Raw genomic sequence first — 20380 nt, 5'->3', positions numbered from 1 at the left:
TTCATAAAAATGAGGCCAGAGCCAGTGGTATAGGGAGCAGCTGGTGTGCTGCCTTCCCTATCCAATCTTTTCCCTGGACCTGCAGCATTCCACTTTTGTGTCATTGTATCTCTGCATACAGTGGGGAACACACATGACCCGCTGAAGCTTTAGCTACGGTTAAGTGCTTTTTTTCCTCAACTGCACCGTATCTAAACCTGAGCATAATTGTTATCTTTCTGTGGAAAAGTAAATGAAATGAAAACCATGAGTGTTAGAGTATAAAACAAAACTTGTTTTCATTTTTCCCTTCAGTTTTAATTAACCTGCTTTATAATTACAGATTGCTGTGTACCAAAATATTTTCCTTCTCCCACTTCTCTCTTAATTGTGCAATGCTGATATCCATGCCATGTAGTCCTTATTAGTTGCTCCTTTGACATTTGAGGTCACTAATGAGAAGAGATGCACTAAAATTGTTAAAGTAGCTCTTGTTATATGAGACATTACAAATACAGCATTTGAATACCCATAGTAATTCCAGGAGCTCCCTTTGACTTCAATAGGCATTCTACATGCACAGCATGGTTTCCAAGATCAGACTCCTAATTATCAGGAATTTACTGTAATTTTGTCCTACTAAGAGCAATGGATTCAAGCTGCTGGAGCTCTAAGCTCTACAGCATGTGGAATTTCTTGTTGCAGTGGGTACCTAATTTTTCATGTGATGTTACTAAAAGCCTGTTTGTGAGTCATGTATTGGGTTGCTTTTACTTTAAAATACCACAGGAGTTTGACACACTTCTAAAGATCCATAAGCAAAGCCATTTTCATCCTTCTCTGAAGTGGCTCAATTGCTGTTCTTTCTCCTCCACCCACTGTTCTCATTTTGCCAAAGATTTTTGAGGGGTAGAGTTCAGACCTCAAAATGCCCCAGGGTCTTTCGCAGCTAAAGTGTTCAGAGGATGTAATGATGCCGGATTGGCTAGGAGAGGTGACCTATAGTACTTCATTTGCAGGTTGTGGGAATGGGAACATCTAGACAAACACTAACTGAATAACTAACTAACCTTCACAGTTCTCCAGTGAGGTGGGTAGCCTCTGTACTTATTTTATCAAGAGGTTTGACTTGTCTGTGACCATGCGAGTCAGAGGCAGAGCCAGGAATAGAGCCCTGGCATTGCTGCCTGACAAACCCATGCCCACTAGGCTACGCCTTCTGTGGAAGACAGAGGCGTTCTTTCCCATGTAACAGTTAAATGTGGATTTACTAATGTAACCATTTAAACAAAACCCTTTAATGTTAGGATATAGGATAATGCCAGGCAGGTTCTGAAGCCTTCTAACTATTTAAAGCCTTCCAAGGGAGTGTCTTGAAGTTTTAAATAACTTCTTTGTTAGGAAAGCAAAGATGTCAGAAATTTTATTTTTAAAATGTACCTGTCACCAGCTAGCAGATGGTGAGAGCTGTCAGCTTTCCCATCTGAATAAATGATTGGACTCAATAGACTCCTCTCCTCACCCCCAGTCCAGAAGTAGTGCCTGCACAGTTGCCCTTCCCTGGAGAAAAGAATCAGTCTTTTTTAGACTGTAGTTGCGAAACCATATGGACAAGTCCTCCCAACACTCTCAAGAGAGTAGTAAGGAGTATTACCCCCACTTTACAGATGGAAACACTGAGGCAATGAGGTTAAGACCAAAGAAGGCGTAAGCATATGAATAGAGCCCAAGTGTCCGTGACTCCCAGAACTGTGCTCTTGCCACTACATTTCCCTTCTCTGCTCTGTGGACTTGATCCTGCCATTATATGGTTCTCAGGGTGCTGCAGAGTGCATGGAGTCCTGTGGGAGGATGCTGACCACCCTATGGAGTGGCACACAATCTAAAGCCCATCTTTGTGCAGGGATTCGCCCATGCAGCAGGAAACAGCCCCCTTCCCCCCCCCCCCCATGGAAAGTTGGTGCCAAGGATGATCTAATGGCTTCACAACACTGCAAAGGGGGATTCCATCTGGAGTCTCTCTCTGACCGGCAGTGGTAGGGACACCAAGGCTGGCCAGCCTTCAGACATGCCTCTTCTCCAGCAGGGCTGCCTGTGTTCAGAGTCTGTGTGTTTCGGGTGCAGCTGCCCAGTCCCTGGCTACATGATGGCCCCTAAGCTTCCAGCTGTAGGGATATTTGGCAGTGGGAGGGCATCTTCCTCATGCCTTCTAAATCACTTGTCTGACTCTGCAGAGACTGTGATGCCACATGCCGACTCCACCCATCATCACCCCTATCTGACCCCTACCACATGGCAAACGTGTGTAGCTCTCCACACCAGGTGCCACTGGGGACTCCTGCTAGCAGGGGTGCTGCACTCATCACTTATGCAGACCTCATTCGTGCAGTAGCGCTACTCCTCGCACAACTGGCAGGATCAGGAGTCATCAGCAAAATCCTGCTTACAGAGTGGAATCATTCTCCCTTTACACCAGACATAGGACTTTTCCCACTTAAACTGTAAGCAGCATGAAAGCGTTCAGTGCAGAAGGTAGCTGATGGTTTATCCAGTGTGAAAAATCTGTAGAGTTTTTCATACAGTGGTCACTGTTAAAAACTTGCTCAGCTGCCTTAGATAACTAATAACTTTGCCTCAGTATTTGAAGTATTCAAGTTATTCCCTAGAGTTAATGTTGCAGATACCGATGTAACCTCTATATTTATGGCAGGTGTTTAAGGGTAACCAGAGTAAAAAGCACTTTCCAATGTAAACTTGACATTAATTATATTTCCCTTCTCTGTATCTTTTATAAACAAACTAGTAATCACCATCACAGTATGACTGGGAACATATGGGCACACTTATGACTGGGAACATATGGGCATACTGTAAACAATAGACTGAAATCAAAATACCTTCCATTTCCTATTAATTTACTTTTAAATTTAGAAAGTCATCTTCCTGGGATATTGTGTATCTTGTTGAGCTAAATGGGATATTCTTGCTCTGGCTCATCTAGCACAGAGGAATGGTATGATTTCTATTCCGACTTATTACTGAAACCCCGCATTGCAGACTGTGTATCTGTCTTTATTCCACAAATGATCCCTAATTTGGTAAACAGCCTCATATGTCCCTGGAGTTTGGTAGAGGCTCCTAACAGGTAATTGCTAGGGCTGGACCTGTGGCAGGAATGTCATGGAGAGTCATTGACTTCATTACTTTCACGACTGCTGTGAGAGTTGGATGGATGTGATAAGTAGTTGAACAAACTTCATTAGGAGCTGCTAAAATCCTTGTTTGATAGGTAGGCTGATAGAGAGCAGGAGCTCAGCAGCATCAGTGTGATGATGCAAATGATCAGCCCAGTGTTTCCTAGTGAGAACTTTAATTCCCCGGTGTATCTCGTGGCTCCCATCTCCCTCCCCAGTTAGAGACTTCTAAATTAGGAGATTTGGCTTGGCTCTAATATGGCAGCTTTTATTTTTGGGCCTGTTATTACAGAACTTACACTGCGCATGAGCACTCTTTTGCATTAAAAATGGAATGCAGAGGTTATTTTTGGTACCAAACACTGTTAATGGCTTGTGGGGTTTCTTTTGTTCAGTTAGGTTTTTTTTTTACTACATTTCCACTTTCTGAAAATGTATGCTGGAAAAATTGCAGCCTTGCTGATTACAAGAGTCTGTTGAAATATTCCCAATGAAAGATTTTTCATGATAATTTGCCTGGTTTTGATTTGTAAAACTTACCCAGTACTGTAGCATTCGTACAATATTTAATAATTTTCCGTGAAAGGGTCACTTGAAAATGGTCCCAGAGTCCCACGGAAGGTTCTCAGATTATTTAGTGAACCTACTCTGAGCTTTAAGGTCCCGCCAGGTGTGTTTACTGTTACTTTGGGTTTGATGTTGAACCTTTTGCACAGTTCTCATTGCTGATGCCTGAGGCCACTTTTGTTAGGGCTAAAGAGATAGTCAGAGGGTCTGTTTCACCTGTGCTGCAGGCCAGCAGGGGCCAACAGCAGTCACCATACTCTAGCCATGTGTTACTTGTATGTATTGATCTATGTCTTGCTAAGGGATCTGCGTAGGTGAGGTGCTGATCCTTACTGTCTGTTCTCATGAGAGGTTTGTTTTGTCCCCTTCTTCTTTTGATTTGCTTGAGGGTTTGGCATGTTACTCAGTGTGAGATGACCCATGCTGCAAATCTAAAATATCAAACCTCGGAATATACAAGTGCCTTTCTGTTTTCACCTTTTTAAAAAAGTCAAGATTTTTGTATTTATTGCAGGCTATTTTCCTCTTTCACAGAGTTAACCTTGAAAATTGTGGGCTGAGACGGCAGCAATGAATCCTGCTGTTGTTTTTATCTCTGAAAGAAAGTTGAGTTGTGAGATTGCTAGTTAGGCAGACAGCAAGGCTGCACTGCAAAGGCTCACAAGCTGTGCAGCACTTCAGCTTAACCTGAAATAGAATCCAAGCTGAGGAAATGCAGATGAGTGGATATGTTTTTAGAAGCTTTGGTTTTTAATACGCATTTTATAAATATTTCTTTATTTCAAAATGTCAAATGACTTCAGCAGACAGGCAAAATTATAGACATTTTGGATTCTCTGCCATTTCTTAAAAAACACCAAAACACCTTTATCATAAATTATACTTGCAATCTAGTTGTGTGATATGAAAAGAGGAACTAAAGGTGCAGCTCTACTGGGAAATTGACTAAGTGGGACAAAAATTCTTTAGGCACTATTGTCAACCAGGCCAGACTGCTTTGAATACCCATTACAGAGAAGTGTTTTCTGTAATAGGGGAGGGAAGCCGTTTGGCCCTGACTACACTGGTCACCAAAGATTATTCAATCCCTTTTAAAGGTTGGGCCAGGGTGGAGGAACAACTTTTTACCATGGGTCATCTTCCTTCTGTAGACAGGATTCTTGTATATTTAAATTTGTATGGCTTTAAATAATTCAGAGGGACTAGCCTGGGTTGCCCATTGTCATCTTTGAAGTTACTTACTGTTTCCATCAGACCAGTTGCTCAAATGATTAGAGAGAACAATCACTTCCAAGATATCAAAATGGACACTATGGAATATAAAAGTCCTCAATACATGGAAGCTATTCTTCTTTTGGCCTCAAACCCTCCTTGCAAAAGGTAGAAAAAATGTGTGTTTACCCTCAGGTTTTAAAATAACTATGATAAAACTGAAGCACTTTCAATTTCACAAGCCTTCTTTTAAGTAAGCAAGAGGTTGAGTTGAGGTTTCAGTTAATTATCAGGATTTATTTAAATATAGTTATTTAGGAGTGGGATCTAGTTAAGCATCTTGACCACTGGAAAATACAGTAAAAGCTGTTTTATCCAGCATATTCAGGGAATGCGGGGGGGTGCCGGTAAGTGAAAAATGCCGGTTAACTAAGAGAGAGGGAGTTTGGGTGCGTAAGGGGACACAGGATGTGGGAAGTGATGCGGGGTGCCAGATCTGGGCGTGCACTCACCTCGGGCAGCTCCCCACCAGCGGCGACCTGTCCCAGCTGCTCCTGGGCGCAGGCACGGCAGGTGGCTCTGCACACTGCCTCCGCCCACAGGCGCTGCCCCTGCAGCTCCCGTTGGCCATGGTTCCCAGCCAATGGGAGTTGTGGAGCTAGTGCTCGGGGCGTGATGGGGGCAGTGTGCAGAGCTTCCTGCCGCGCCTTGGCCTAGGAGCAGCTGGGACAGGTTGCCGCTTATGGGGAGCTGCCCAAGGTGAGCAACCCCCGGATCCAGGACCCCACACCCCCTCCTGTGCCCCAACGCACTGCCCCGAGCCCCCTCCCGCACCCACACTGCCTCCCAGAGCCCACGCTCCACACCGCCTCCTGCGCCCCAACCCTCTGCCGGCCCCACGCCAACCAGACTATAAACCGGAATTTCAATGAAGATCAGAAATGCTGATTTATAGAGCTTTCCGATTGGTGAAGTGCCGGATAAAACGGCTTTTACTGTACTTAGCTTTTATTGAATAACTCCTAATTCTAAAAATGATTTTCTGTCTGTAATGAATTATTTGTATCTGATTTTTCCTTCTTTTTCTTAAAACAAACAAAAAACCAGTCTAAACTACCACCCACAACATCTTACCATAATACATCTCCAAGTTTGTTTGGATTAATAAACTGTATAAAATCAGTTACCTTGTGTTACAGCAGAGAAGTGGCTTGGAGGAAGAAAGGTGGTGTTCTTCTCTCCTAGCTGTTTTGTAGGTACCATGGTTTTCTTCGCCCATACTGGTTGAATATTGAACAATACCATACCACTGTTGTTGTTTTTTTAACCATTCACCTCAACACATGATATACCTATTCATTTCTCTGAGAAGCTGCCATCAAAGTCAGACTTGAGCTATGTGGCTTGAAATACTTTGTATACTATGCCATATATAGTGCATCTCTTTTTTTGTAAGCCCAGTGGTTCACTTGGGAGGTTTTAATATTTGGGTTAAAAATGGAATTACTCAACTATGCCATCTAATCGATAACTATAAGGTCCTAACACTTAAACAATTGTATATTTTTATCTTAATATTTCTGTTTATTTAGATTTCAGTCTTAAACGCCACACCAAAGAATACCCATCCAAAGCTCTGTGTTCCTTGACATACATTGAAAACACAATATTGGAGATAAAAGTAAAAATTGACCAAAGCAGCAGCTCTTCCTCCCACTTACCTCTATATGAAATACAAGATTACTTACACATATATTGGTATCTTTTCCTCATTGTTTTACACAAAATGGTGCACACAGTACCAGGATTGCCCACAATTTCTTCAACAGCAATCATTTTGAGTGGAGCGATCTTGTATAGCTTGGTTAGATGCATGAGGTAACTTTTTTGTTCAGTGAAGCCACAAATACACATATTAAAACATTTTATTGTATTTAGGCCAGACATATCAAGATTAAATATATAAATATATATATATATATATATATTGATCCACTTTATCAAGTGTTCACATGCTCCCAGTATTTTTGGGTATTTCCCATTATTTAATTAAACTCCCATCTTAGCCAGTGAGCTGTTAGCATTATTTGCTTGACAGAACATTTCAAACATAATAATTTTATGTCCTTTGCATAACACATTGCTTAAGGACAAGATATTTATGTGTGGTGTAAAAGATATGTCTGTTGGTTTGATGGGACTGACTAAAAGTTAAAAGATTTTGTAACTTTATAATAACATATTCAAACCACTTTTTTAACTGTATTATTTCCCTTTAAACCATTGCTTAAATTCTCTTGTGAAAAGGATCCCTGCAGTGATTGTAATGTAATATTTTTGTATTTAATTTGTTTTGTACTTCGCAATTTCCAGAGAAGATTGCTCTGCAGCCTGGCAAATCTACCTGTTCTAAAAGGAGGCAGAGTTTGCAGGCTCAGGGTAAAGGAGTGCCTAATTTGAATCCCAAAGTAATCAAACCATCAGCTGTCTTTGTTTTACTAACAGCAGCCCAGTTGTGAGGCATAATTAGGTTAATGGTTCCTGGCTCCAGCTGTGTGTCTCACTCAATAGAACAAAGGCAGCTCCGCTGAGATTTTATAATACAGTACGCTTTTTTTAAAAAACTTGGAGATGATTAACAAAGGTTACTTCAGTGTGCTAGAGTTGTAAAGCTTCAGATGCATAATGTGGAATTACTGCTTTTCTAAAACGACGCACACAGTTTCACCCATCTAGACTGCATCCCCACATTACAGGAACATGTACACAGACGTATTTGCATATGGAATATGTACACTGATTTGGGTATTTGCATATGGAGATAGTCAATTAGACATCCAGCTACTCACTTGTGCATGCAGACTTGTGGTATTTCTGTAGGGCCAGTAAGTACATGCAGTTGTGCTCTGGGAATTGGGTTCTGAATTATCCCCCTTTTTCGTAGAACTGCAGGCAGGATCTTGTGTCCTTGGTCAGAATTTCTCCTCTGTTCCCTCTTGTACACTGTACTGTGCTTCATGGTTGCCACCATCTTCCAGATGAACTAATGTCAAGTGCTTTAGGTTCTTTGGGGATGAAAGGAGCTAGAGAAATGTAGGATTACTGAATTATTGTTCAATGTTGTTCCAAATCAGGAACTGGGGCCGGACCACCTGCTTCTACTGGAACCTGAAGTTGAATGATGGGGCTGAACCCCTGTCTGACAGGGCAAGCTGGACCAGAGAAGGGAGAATAAAATATGGCCAGTGGGATGCCTGGCCAGTGGGATGCATGAGGAGTTCAGAACTTCGGGGGAGCAGCAATAGGAAGGGACAAACAGGGTAGACATGTGGGGAACCTGGATGTATGCTTAGTTTTAATCACTGTGATTTGGGTACCTCTGAAGTTCCACTCTAGTGTTGCCAACTCTCGCAGTTTTAGCACCACATTTCATGATTTTTTTAAATCCCCAGTCCTTGGGAGTCATGTGATTACATGCAAATCTCAGTTTCCATTTTTGAAAACAAAAGTATATTTCTGGCCATCGTGGTTGTGGAGAAAAGCTTGAAAAGTTGGACCCTAAAGGCTCAAAATGTAGAGGTGCACACATGAAACTAAAAAAAATTTCCTGATTTGGGGGGACCTGACTCATGATATTTGGACACTTGGGATTGGCGATACTGCCAGCCACCTGTCTATGGTCTGTGATTCGTGTGGGTTTTGGATCTCTTCCCTCCACAGTCCAACTTTATTAACACTGAGTCCCAAACCCTGTGCTCCCTGGGTGCCTCGTTTCTCTGCTCACTCTGCCTCTGGTTTAGTTACGTTGATGGGTTTATTCTATTTTTCTTTAACCCCAATAATCACACACTCCTTGGGGCTCAGCCAGCTTATAGCTGGAGAGGCAGAGAGCCAGGGCAGTAGTTTGTTCAGTGATTGTTTTCAGTGTATGGGTCTGGGAAGAGTGCTCATTTCCCAATTTTCCAAGAGCAGCAAAATCTCAAGCTAGCACCAAGATACTACTTTGAATGTGAGAGTTGGCATCTCTGAATACTTGGGTCCAACTGTGATGGAAACATTAATCTATCCCATTTTCTAAAATTGATGCTTTGCTTCAACCACAAGTTATTGGTCCTGAGGCAGGAATCATTGGATAACATTTTATGGTCTGTATTATGCTAGAGGTTAGACTGCCAAAGCAAGATTGTTCCCAACAGTGCTTTTGCTAATCCTTTCTCCAGTCTAGTTTTAAAATTGTTTTCGCAATGTGACATCCACTGTGAAGCCTTAGGTAGTCCATGAATTTGTTTCAATAGAAACTGACTCGTTATAAGCCTGTTTCAGTCACATTTTACCCAGAAGTTTTCTTGTATATATAACAGTGGAAGAAATAAATCAGGTATTGCACAGATTTCTGTTGTTTAGGAAACTTTCTACGTGTGCACATTAGCAACATAATATATATGAACAGAATGTCAACAGATGTGTTGATGCTGGCACTAAAAATTGTAAATCTATTAACTGAATTGCATTGCTAAATAAACTGTATTAAATTAATCATCCACCAACACTGACCGTTGAAGAATGCTGATAATTTTTATTAACTTGTCATAAATCAACAAATCTCTTGATTGTGGCATAAGTAATTACGAGTGCTTTGAAAAGAACAGTTTAAAGATATTCTGATCAAGAGAGGGAGAGAAAATGATTGCTTCATTCGTAAACTGGTAAAATTATCTCTTTCTTGCACTTGTTTATATGTTATCACTTTCTATTTCAGGTGATCAGTTTTTTCAGCTCACGGTTAGAGCAAGCTGGAGCCCAGCTGTCAGTGGAGAGAGTTCTGGAAATTATCAAACAAGGAGCTGTTGCATTGCCCAAAGACAGACTAAGAGTAAGTGGTGGCAAAGACTTAGTCAATTCAAATGTAGTGTTCCAATTAATTATGTCAAAATGTCATTTTTCTTCTGAGGTCAGGTCATACAGTACTGCATTATGGATTGTAATATGCTTTGTTTTAATTTAAAATACCTCATTAGTTTGGACTGTAAGCTTATGTTTGGATTGTGTGTGTGAAATGTATTTTCTTGATTTCCTAGTGAATTTTGGTGCCTACGATTTGGAGAAATTAGAACACGTCCAGGGTGGGGCTTTCTCATAATGTCTCAAAGATGGAGTCTTTTCTCTTTGACCACACTAAACATTCTCAACCAGGCCCTCCTCATTTCCCATTTTTACTACTGCATCGTCATCCTCTCTGGCCTTCCGGACACCCACATTGCTCCCTTCAAGTCCATTCAAAACACTGCTAAGATCATTTTCCTGACCCATGGTTTGGGGGTAGGAACAAAGTGGTCTAGTGGAAACAAGCCTAGGGCCTGGGTAATCCTAATGTTGCTCAGCCACAAGCATCCTGGGCAAGCCACTTAATCTACCCAGAGCTTCAGTTCCCCATCTGTATAATGGGGATTATAGCACTTTCCTACCTCTCAGGGGAGTGTTATGAGGGTAAAATCCACTAATGATTGTGTGATACTACAGAAAATGAGGGCCATATAAGTACCTAGATAGGTAGATGTAACTCCTGTCTTTGAAACACTCCCTCTTCTCCACTACATCAAATAGATGCTGTAATCCTTATATTTAAGGCTCTTCACAGCCCAACCCTCCCTCAATATCCAATCTTGTATTACTGCATTGTTTCTCTCTATTGCTGTTCCGCTGACAATGGCACCTTCCAGCACCCATTCATCTACATCTTACACCACCACCTTTGCACTCTCTTCCATGCTGTCCCTTACGCATTGTACTTCTTCCCCTGTCTAGTCTATAAAGCCACTACTTTGTCCTTCATCAGATTCCTCCTCCAGATCCGCTTCTAGTGTGGTACTTTCAGGAAACTATCGACTGATAAGAGTGCATGGCAGAGGATGAATGACCAGTTGTGACTACTGGTATTTTATTGATTTGTATCTTATTTAAAAAAAAAATCCCAGAAACCATCTAGCTGTGCATGTAATTAGCCTATGTAAGCACATGTTTTTGTTACAGTTTCCTTCATCTTCCTTGTTCCACTTCCTCTGGTACCACAGAGACTGTCTGAAAATGAACACTACATCTTGAGTCATTTCCATTCCATGTATGGAATTGTTAGAGAAAAAGCATTCTTGTATGAATAAATAAAAGCGCCAGGTAATCAAAAGATTAATAGTGTTGCTTGACATAAATTCATTGTTAGATAGTGAATTGAAGTACACAAAGATCTGAGGTTTATTCATTACCTTTTTCCAAAAGCCACCCAAGTTAGAGACAGGGCAGGATGAGAGGCCAGGCATTCTGACTGCCAGTCTGCTACTCTGATCACTAGACAACACTCGCTCCCAAATACTGACTTTAGTATTGTTGCTCCATTGCTGACCAAAGGTCAGATCAGAGCAGGTCAGTTTTTTGTCTGGAGCAGATATCAGTGATTCAGAGTCAAGGTTTTCTTTAGTGTGTGTGTGTGTGTGTCTGTGTGTCTGTGTGTTTGTTTATAAAATGTACACAAGCCCCATTTCCTCAAGTGGGTGGTAACAAACAGTAGCCCAAGCAACTGTCTCTTGCAGAAACTTCAGGGCAGGCCCCTCAACCCTGTCCCTCAAAAGAAGCTATTTTGTGCCGCCCCCCCCCCCCCCCTCTCTCTGCCATGGTGCCTCATAGCTCTTCCTGCTCTAGCCCCTGACTTTTTCACCTGGGAAACTCCTAGCCCAAGGCTAGAGTAGATGCCTGATGGGCAGCTTGAGCATCTACCCTCTTTTTCTGCAGCAGCACTGCGCCATAAAAAGAACCTCAGAGCTTCAACTACCAGACAAAGGAGAGTGCCTTAATCCTATAATACCGTGAATGACTCTCTGGGTATGGCACTGCATGCCATGGTTAGCTCCGTCTACAGGGAGTTTCATCTTGAGTGCTCAAACATCAGTAATCTCTGATGTTGAGTGAGGTTGATGAACAGTAAACAGGCCCTGGGGTGGAAGGGTGAGAACTGAAGCCGTCCTTTCCCTCACTGACTCAAGGTAGACGCGCATCCTGGTAGCTCCATTCTTGACTCGGTTATTGTGGGCTTAGTGGAAGAAATAACTTCAGATTAATTAGATTTACTTAGATTTTGAGCATATTGTTGGAGCCATTTTTGAAGTACGAAAAAATGTAAACCAAAAAAAAAGCACTTGCAGCCATGACCCTGATCTGCACAGTGGTGCTTATGCGTTTCCCTGTACTCCATGCCACTCCTCGTCACTTTCACACGGGGAAGTGGCATGTGACTGACAGGAACACATACCTGTAACTCAACCGCAAATCTCAGATTGCTAATTAAATTGACCTTTTTAGGTAAATATGTGAAAAATCATCCCCTGAATCAATTTGGCAAATACATGCCAAGAACTGGAGGCTCTGTGTCTTAGTATCCTTACAAGAAGCAACCTCACTGCTGTTCAAGATAAACCTAGTGTAATTAACATTACTTTAAATCATGTGCTTTTAGCCATACACTGTGTAAGTCAGGGAAAGTCCAAGCTGAGTAATTAGCCTTTTAGAAGACTCCTGCATAAACAGAGAGATAAAGGGCAGGTGCTGAAATCAAGAGCTGGTTATTTCTCTTTCAGCCTGAGAGAGAAGATAAATTAAGCTAATAAGCCTGGGACTGAGGTGGAAACCACAGCTCATAGATAGAGCTGTCTCCTTTGCAGACAAGCAGGCCATAATCCAGGCTCCCTTTTTTATTGCAGAAGCTTATTAAGGGCAATTTAAAGATCATGGTGATAGGTGAAAATTGGCCTTCGTGTCTCGCTCTCTCTTTTAGATTCACAAGTTGTCTTTTCTTCCTTTCAGTGAATCCTCTGTAGTTTGAGGATTAGGAGCGTGAGAGAAGTGAGACTGTGTCTGGAGTCTGGGATTTATCTCAGGATTTTCAATGGGAGTTAGCCAGCAGATAACTGCTATTTTACAATAAGTGGGAAAACTTGTTCTGAATGCCAGATATTAACTGGAAGCTGACATTTGGGTTCATGGAGTGAGCACACTTGAGAGACCACATTTCATGCTTTTGAAAGAAATTCCCCACTGGCTAAGCCATTTAAACTAAAATCATTTTATTTTTACAATCACTTGCTTAAGCTGGGTTTCCGCCCTGCCTGATTTTTCCCACTGCGTTGATTTGTATTTGCTTCTTTTTTCTCTGTTTCTTTATCATCTCTGCCTGTGCTCGACAGAAGCAGTTATGCTCTTATACTGTGCCTCTCTGATATGAGTCAAGCATGTAACAGTCATTAGAACTTGTTCTAGTTTTACGAGCAATAAAATTCACTCAACAAAATGGAAAAGGAAAAAAACCTTTCTCCGTCCAATCCCTGGACCCTGACTGAACAAAAAACCAGGGTTTGAGTGTTCAGGGCACGTCTCAGGGTATGTCAACAAAGCATTTTGGAGCGAGCCTCCCAGCTCGGGTCACTTCCGAGTCCGAGCTCCAACCCATGCCTCAATTTCAAGGCACTGTCTATACAGCTATTTTTAGGGCACTAGCATGAGCCCTGCTAGGCCAAGTCTGTCGACCTGGGCTGGGAGGTTCACTCCAGAATCCCTGTGTAAACATACCCTCTGAGGCTTGCTCCTCTCTTAGCTGAGCAGTTCCAGGTCCTTCAACTCCTGTTTGTTACATAGGAAGCAAGCCCTTAGTCACCAGATAGCAGGGGGTAGGGAGGGAATGGGAAATTGGAGACAAGATAGTTCCTGAGTGCTGCCTAACAGCTGTCCCAGAACTGCAGTACAGCCTTGGCATACCATCCAGCTGGTTGCAGGAGTACTGTCAACCCCAAAAGTTAGTCCATCAGAAGACAGACAATGAAATTGTGGTTATAATTAAAATAAATCGTGGTTTTGGGCCAAGGTGGTAATGGAGGACTCCGTCTTCTGGCCGCTAAATTGTAGGGCTTGTCTGCACTGCAAAGTTAACTCGAGTTATAGCTCAAGAGTTGCCCCTAACTTGACTCTTGTCCATGCACAAAAGCCCTTAATTTGAGTGCAGTGGTGCTTTTCACTCAAGTTGGCTGGCCCAAGAGAGGGGGTATAGACTTAGGCTAGAGTGAGCACAACATGTCTGCTGCTAACATAACCACTGCAGCATCGACACAGGCTAGCATCACTCAACTGCCTCTAGTTCTCCAGTGTTTTCCCACAAGTCCCCCCATGTGCTCAGAAAGGACAGACAAGTTCTCCCACAATACAGTGTGAAAGAATTCGTAGAGCAGCTTATCTTACTGCAGTCCTAAAAATCCTAGCATGTGCCCTCAGAAGTCTTAGCATCATGCACAAGTGAGTGTGGTGCTAGTGTGGCTGCAGCAACTCAAGTGTGTTTTCACAGTGTGGCTACTCTCACTTTGAGCTAAGCTAACTTGAGAGGCGTAACTGGAATGTAGATAATTCAAGTTAGCTCTGCAGCAAAGACATACCCTTCGAGGAAAGTGCCTTTGACCTCCCAGAAGCTGGAGGGAGGAAGCTCCTGAATTTACAAAGCAGAGGGCAGGCAATTTGCTGGTCCTGCTGCTGACTTCTCAGAAGCCTGGAAGGGTTCTGTTCTCTCCTCTGGGGTGACCAGAAGGGCGTTGGCATTTTTTGTTCACTTCCTTGCCCCTTTATGAGACTCATAGTCCGGTACTGCCTGAGCCCATGAAGAGTGAGGGGAGTGCCATTCAGCAAAGAAATACTGGGTTCATAAATCTTGTGCAGTATGAAATCAACCCCCACATCGGTGTAACTTGCAAATAATTGACATATATTGGCAACTGCAGTTCGATACTAGAGTGAGTCATCCTCGGTCTTCCATTGCACTGGGATTCTCAGATACTGGCCTTGGCCTGTAGAACACTTTTTCATCTAAGGCTGGCTAGACAGCTTGGCCCTCTGTTTGAATGCAGACACTGCCACGGTTATGCTTGCCTTTGCTATCTTCCAACTATATTACTGCAATGTGCTCTTCAGTGTTTATTGTATATCTGGTGCAAAATGAAAAGACCCAGGTCCTGAGTACATTGGGTCACTATGAGTACATTAAACCAGTGCTCCATGCTCTGGATTGACCACCTATTTGCATTTGGGTCCAAGATCCAAGGATCTCTCAAAGCTAAGTGACTGGGCAACAAAATGGCAGATGAAATTCAATGTTGATAAATGCAAAGTAATGCACGTTAGAAAACATAATCCCAACTATACATATAAAATGATGGGGTCTAAATTAGCTGTTACCACTCAAGAAAGAGATCTTGGAGTCACTGTGGATAGTTCTCTGAAAACATCCACTCAGTGTGCAGCGGCAGTCAAAAAAGCAAACAGAATGTTGGGAATCATTAAGAAAGGGATAATGATAAGACAGAAAATATCATATTGCTTCCATATAAATCCATGGTATGCCCACATCTCGAATACTGCGTGCAGATGTGGTCGTCACATCTTTAAAAAGATACATTGGAATTGAAAAGGGCAACAAAAATTATTAGGGATACGGAATGGCTTTCGTATGAGGAGAGATTAATAAGACTGGGACTTTTCAGCTTGGAAAAGAGACGACTAAGGGGGAATATGATAGAGGTTTATAAAATCATGACTTTTGTGGAGAGAGTAAATAAGTAAGTGTTGTTTACTCCTCCTCCTAACACAAGAACTAGGGTTCACCACATGAAACTAATAGGCAGCAGGTTTAAAACAAACCAAAGGAAGTATTTCTTCACACAACTCACAGTCAGCCTGGGAACTCTTTGCCAGAGGATGTTTTGAAGGCCAACAGGGTTCAAAAAAGAACTAGATAAATTCATGGAGGATAGGTCCATCAGTGGCTATTACCCAGAATGGGCATGGATGGTGCCCCTAGCCTCTGTTTGCCCGAAGCTCGGAATGAGCAACAGGAGATGGATCACTTGATGATTACCTGTTCTGTTCATTCCCTCTGGGGCACCTGGCATTGGCCACTGTCGGAAGACAGGACACTGGGCTAGATGGACCTTTGGTCTGATCCAGTATGGCCGTTCTTATGTAATTGAGGGTGTTGGTTACAATCTGTAAAACCTTACGTGGTCTAGGGTGCAACTACGTGGGAGATCATCCCTCACTCTGTGAACCATGACACCAGTTGATATCAGCTGGATTGCTCTTGCTGATGATTCATGGAGTTTCATTGTAGGAGTCCTTGCAACAGGGCATTCCCCACTGAGTTCCCCAGTGCTTGGAGGTCATGCTGCTGTGCTGTGCCAGAACAAGACTTTGAGGAGTTTCAGGGCACAATGCAAGGCACATTTGTTTACACAGGCCTTTAATTAAGCTATTGCAGACATACGGTTTACTAATTTAAACGGGTTGTCTCTGCCTGTGACTGTTTTATGTTTGTTTTAATTGTTGTAATAGTGCCCAGCTGCCATGGACGCTGGGCACTGCATAAGAATATGTAAATTAATGCCACATGGCATTGCAAAGGAGAAAATGGCAGATTAATGATGGAGACTAGGGACTCTGGGGCGTAGTGCTGGGTGAGGGAGACAGAAAACTTCCTAAAATAAATTCATCAGATTTTTCTCCATATTTATGTTTTTCTGCTCTGAAAGGTCAAGGATCTGACAGTACTGGAAACTGACTGTGTCTAATACATCCTTAGATCTGACATTATGCAGGCAGCTGTAATGCAGACTTCCCTTTACTAACCCACAGCTGCTGTTAACCCTTAACCTGAGGAATATCAAACTGGAAGGAGGAATGTAGGGTGTATTTTTGGCAAACTGCTTTTGCGGCTTTCCAGAACTGATGCTAAAAACAATATGTAGTGGTTTTATTGGGGCAGCATGGACCATGACTAAAAATGAAAGCACGGTTCTAGTGTATGTCTACAGACCAAAGCAGTGCAACTCAGACGTTGGGCTGAATGTCATTGTTTCATAGTGAAAGAGACTAAGGCCTGGTCTGCAGCTAAAATTTAGGTTCTCATACCCGGTGTGACATAGTTGAGTCAACTTAACCCCCACTGTAGCAGACACAGCCAAATCGGCTGAAGAGTTCTTCTGTCATCTTAGCTCACCATCTCTCGAGGGAGCAGATTTACTGCAGCAACAGAAAAATCCCTTCTGTTGCTGTAGTAAGTGCCTATGCTACAGTAGAGAAGCTGCAGCTTTGCCACTGTGGCGCTTGTAGTGTAGACATACCCCTAGAGACGTCACTTTCTCACTTTGGAGCTGTTTGAGAAGCTGTGAATAATAATTCATGTTCCTTTTGAAAGCATTCATACCCAGAGGTCATATTCTCACAGGCTTTTGGCAGAGAAGAATGTGCTGCTTGTCCCTGAACAAATATGGTTTGGGACAGTCAGGTGTTCCAGGAACAATTATGTGAAGTGTTGTGACAGGACTTATGACAGTAGATGGCCCCATTGAGGATGGTGCCCAAGGGCTTGTCTACGTACAGACTTGCACTGGTTTAATTAAATAGCCTTAGTTAAAGCGGTTGAAAACCCTTGTGTGGAAGCTCTTATTTAATAGTGGCTTATTTCCATTTAGTTTAAACCTGTTCCTAATTGTCTTAAACTAAGGCTCTGTTTACACTAGCACTTCTGTCGGTAAAACTTTTGTCCGTCGGGGTTTAAAAAAAACCCACCCCTGACCGATGTAAATTTCAGCGACAGAAGTACCGGTGTAAATAGCGCTATGTCTGCGGGAGACGCTCTCCACTGACATGGCTACCGCCACTGGTTGGGGGTGGTCTAATTATGCCAGTGGGAGATCATTCTTCTGTCAGCATAAAGCAGCCAATGGGAGACCTTACAGCGGTGCGGCTGTAGTGGTGCGGCTGTAGTGGTACAGCTGTGCTGCTGTAAGGTCTGTAGTGTAGACAGAGCCTAAATTGAAATAAGAGTCCACACAGGGATTTACACCAGTTTAACTAAAGGGGAGTTTAAGGGGAGTTATTCCGGAATAGCTATTCCTGATTAACTCCATGTGTGGACACTCTTATTTTGGAACGAGAGTGCCTCAGGCCATGTCTATGCTATGGGTGCAACAACGACACAGCTACAGCACCGTAGCACAGGTATAAATAACAGTGTAAATGGTGAGGCACTGCTTAGGTGAATGGAGCAAAGACACGCCAGAACCTTAAGGTATATACCGTACAAGGCTCTCTACGCACGCAATCAGTGTCTCCCCCATCTACACTGCTGTTTTTAGCAACATAGTATCCTGCTGCCTCCCAAATTCTGGAACCTTTCTCTGCTTGAGGGAAAGGCTCTGGCAGGGGGAGGCAGCAGGAAATAGCTATGTCAGCTCCCTGCCATAGGGAGCTGCTGGAGCCTTTCTCCACTGCCTCCTGCCTATCAGAGCCTTTCCCCACTGCTAGAGTCTTTCCCTGTGGCACTGCTCTTTATACCCTTGCTAGGGAGGCGAGCAGTGTGTGTGTGTGCTCTACTCGGTGCTGTAAGTATAGACATAGTCTACAGCACTACATCAACATCGCTATGGCAAGTAAGGGGGGAGGCTTGAGCATTGGCCTGCTAAACCCAGGGTTGTGAGTTCAATCCTTGAGGGGGCCATTTAGGGATCTGGGGCAAAAATTGGGGATTGGTCCTGCTTTGAGCTGGGGGTTGGACTAGATGACCTCCCGAGGTCCCTTCCAACCCTGATATTCTATGATTAAGTTCACGGAAATAACTTTTCAGCAGCAGTTTTGAGATCCACAATCATTTGAAAAATGGGTTGACCTCAGTTGTGATGATGCTCTCAAAAACCCATCGCTGAAACTTTCTTCGTCTAAAATGTATTTCAGCAGGCTCTGAAGAGATGAAAATATGGCCTATTTCTATGTCCATACAATATATATAGTGCAAATACTGTAGATGAGGGGGATGAGTTAGTGATCAACTACTAACAAAACTGTTTTCCAAGCCGTGTTTCCAGTATAAGTTGTAAAAATGCATGTAAGTTGGAAGCTTTAAGGAAAGTGAAATAAATGTATACTGTGACTGTTTGGAATGTAGTTCAGCTTGAAACATTCAATAAGTGAGAAGCTTCATATTACTGAACCTCTAGACTTTTAAAATGTTTGCTTAATATGGTGAGTCATTTGTGAAGCATATTGATATAAAAAAGATTGTTTTTTGTGTTAGAATTTTTAAATCCAAAAAGCAACGAAAATGCCCGATACAATTACTGCGCCACTAAACCTATATATGGAATTTTAAATGTTGCACATTCCAAGATTTGGCTTACTTTGGTGGTATAAGAAAAGTACTTTTGCACATAAGGTCCTAGTTACAGTCGAGTTATCTGTCAAAAGATTGCCAGGTCTAGCAGCAGTAGTGTATACCATGGCATCCACAACCTCTGTGTGGCACTCCCAAAGAGAGTTAGTTAATGTTGTAACTGATACCATATTTATACATTACTTTCAAGACTGTTTGAAAAGGGGATGTGCAGTCCACCTCTCCCCAGGTGTCTTCTGGATATGAAAATTCTAGAATATACATTTTTATTAAATTATTTTTATAGGCTTATGTGCAAAAATAACCCTCAAGTGGCTTTAGGAAACTCATTTCAAATATGTGGCTGCTCTTGAGAACCCAAACAACTTAGGTTTGCTTTTATATTGCAGCTGTCAGTAATTTCTGGAATTAAAACAGCATTTTCGCTTAAATTTGTTTCAAGGGCCTGCTATGGATTCTTCCAGCAGTGATGGTGGGGAAACCTAGTAAATGGGAGGTGGGGTGCCGAGGGGAGGAATTAAAAAGCAACTTATTGGCATTGCTAACCAGGGCTAGTAAGAAACAGCAATTTTAGTTTACTTGTACTCCTGGCACAAAGTCAAAGCTACAGTAATGCTTTTCTGACACCTCCCTATCAAAGAGTAATATAAACATCACTACAGCATCAGCATAGGAAAATATGCATTAGCAACCTCTTGAGTCTCTGCTCTTTAAACTCTTTCCCATGTAATATTAGATTCTCACTGTAAACGAGCCAGAATGTTTTCCAGCAGAAAATAATAATCATGCCTTCAACTTGGAAAGAGCACTCCATAAAACTTTTTCTTTGTAGATCAAGAGTAAACAGAGAACTTCAGCTCTGTTTCCCTCCTAAAACGTGCATTCCTATTCCTTAGCATTTTAAAGATTCATGGTTGAACTACTGGCCCTAATTAAGTCAGTGGGGCCAGAATTTTGCCCTGTAGTTTTAAATGTTATGAACCATTACTACTAGTTTAATAATAGGAAACAAGGACTTTTCCAACTCCTAGTAAAGTTAACAGGAGTCTTCAGTGGGAGTAGATCAGGCCCCCAAATGGTATGGGGACTTGACTGCGGGGCTGGGATTCAGGTCTCCTGGGTTCTTTACTTGGCTCTTCTATTGGCTCATTGTGAAACTGTGAGTTTCAATCCCTTGGTT

The 20380-nt window shown here is 42.5% G+C and overlaps 1 protein-coding gene across 6 annotated transcripts in view; it reads left to right on the top strand.

The window, feature by feature from the left end:
• Positions 1-20380, top strand: part of DYM (dymeclin) — a 375287-nt gene that overhangs the window by 319683 nt on the left and 35224 nt on the right. For 4 of the 6 annotated variants that reach the window (XM_037902496.2, XM_037902497.2, XM_043547069.1 and 1 more), the window contains one exon: positions 9712-9825. In XM_037902496.2, the coding sequence (XP_037758424.1) occupies positions 9712-9825 (114 nt within the window). Of the gene's footprint in view, positions 1-9711; positions 9826-10982; positions 11133-20380 lie in introns of those variants that run through there. The other 2 variants (XM_043547070.1, XM_043547071.1) reach the window with 2 other exon arrangements.

The sequence above is a fragment of the Chelonia mydas genome, chromosome 5 (assembly GCF_015237465.2).
Source record: "Chelonia mydas isolate rCheMyd1 chromosome 5, rCheMyd1.pri.v2, whole genome shotgun sequence".
NCBI classification, from domain to species: domain Eukaryota; kingdom Metazoa; phylum Chordata; order Testudines; family Cheloniidae; genus Chelonia; species Chelonia mydas.
The sequence above is the reverse complement of the archived record's forward strand: the minus strand, read 5'-3'. Positions and strand labels throughout refer to the sequence as shown.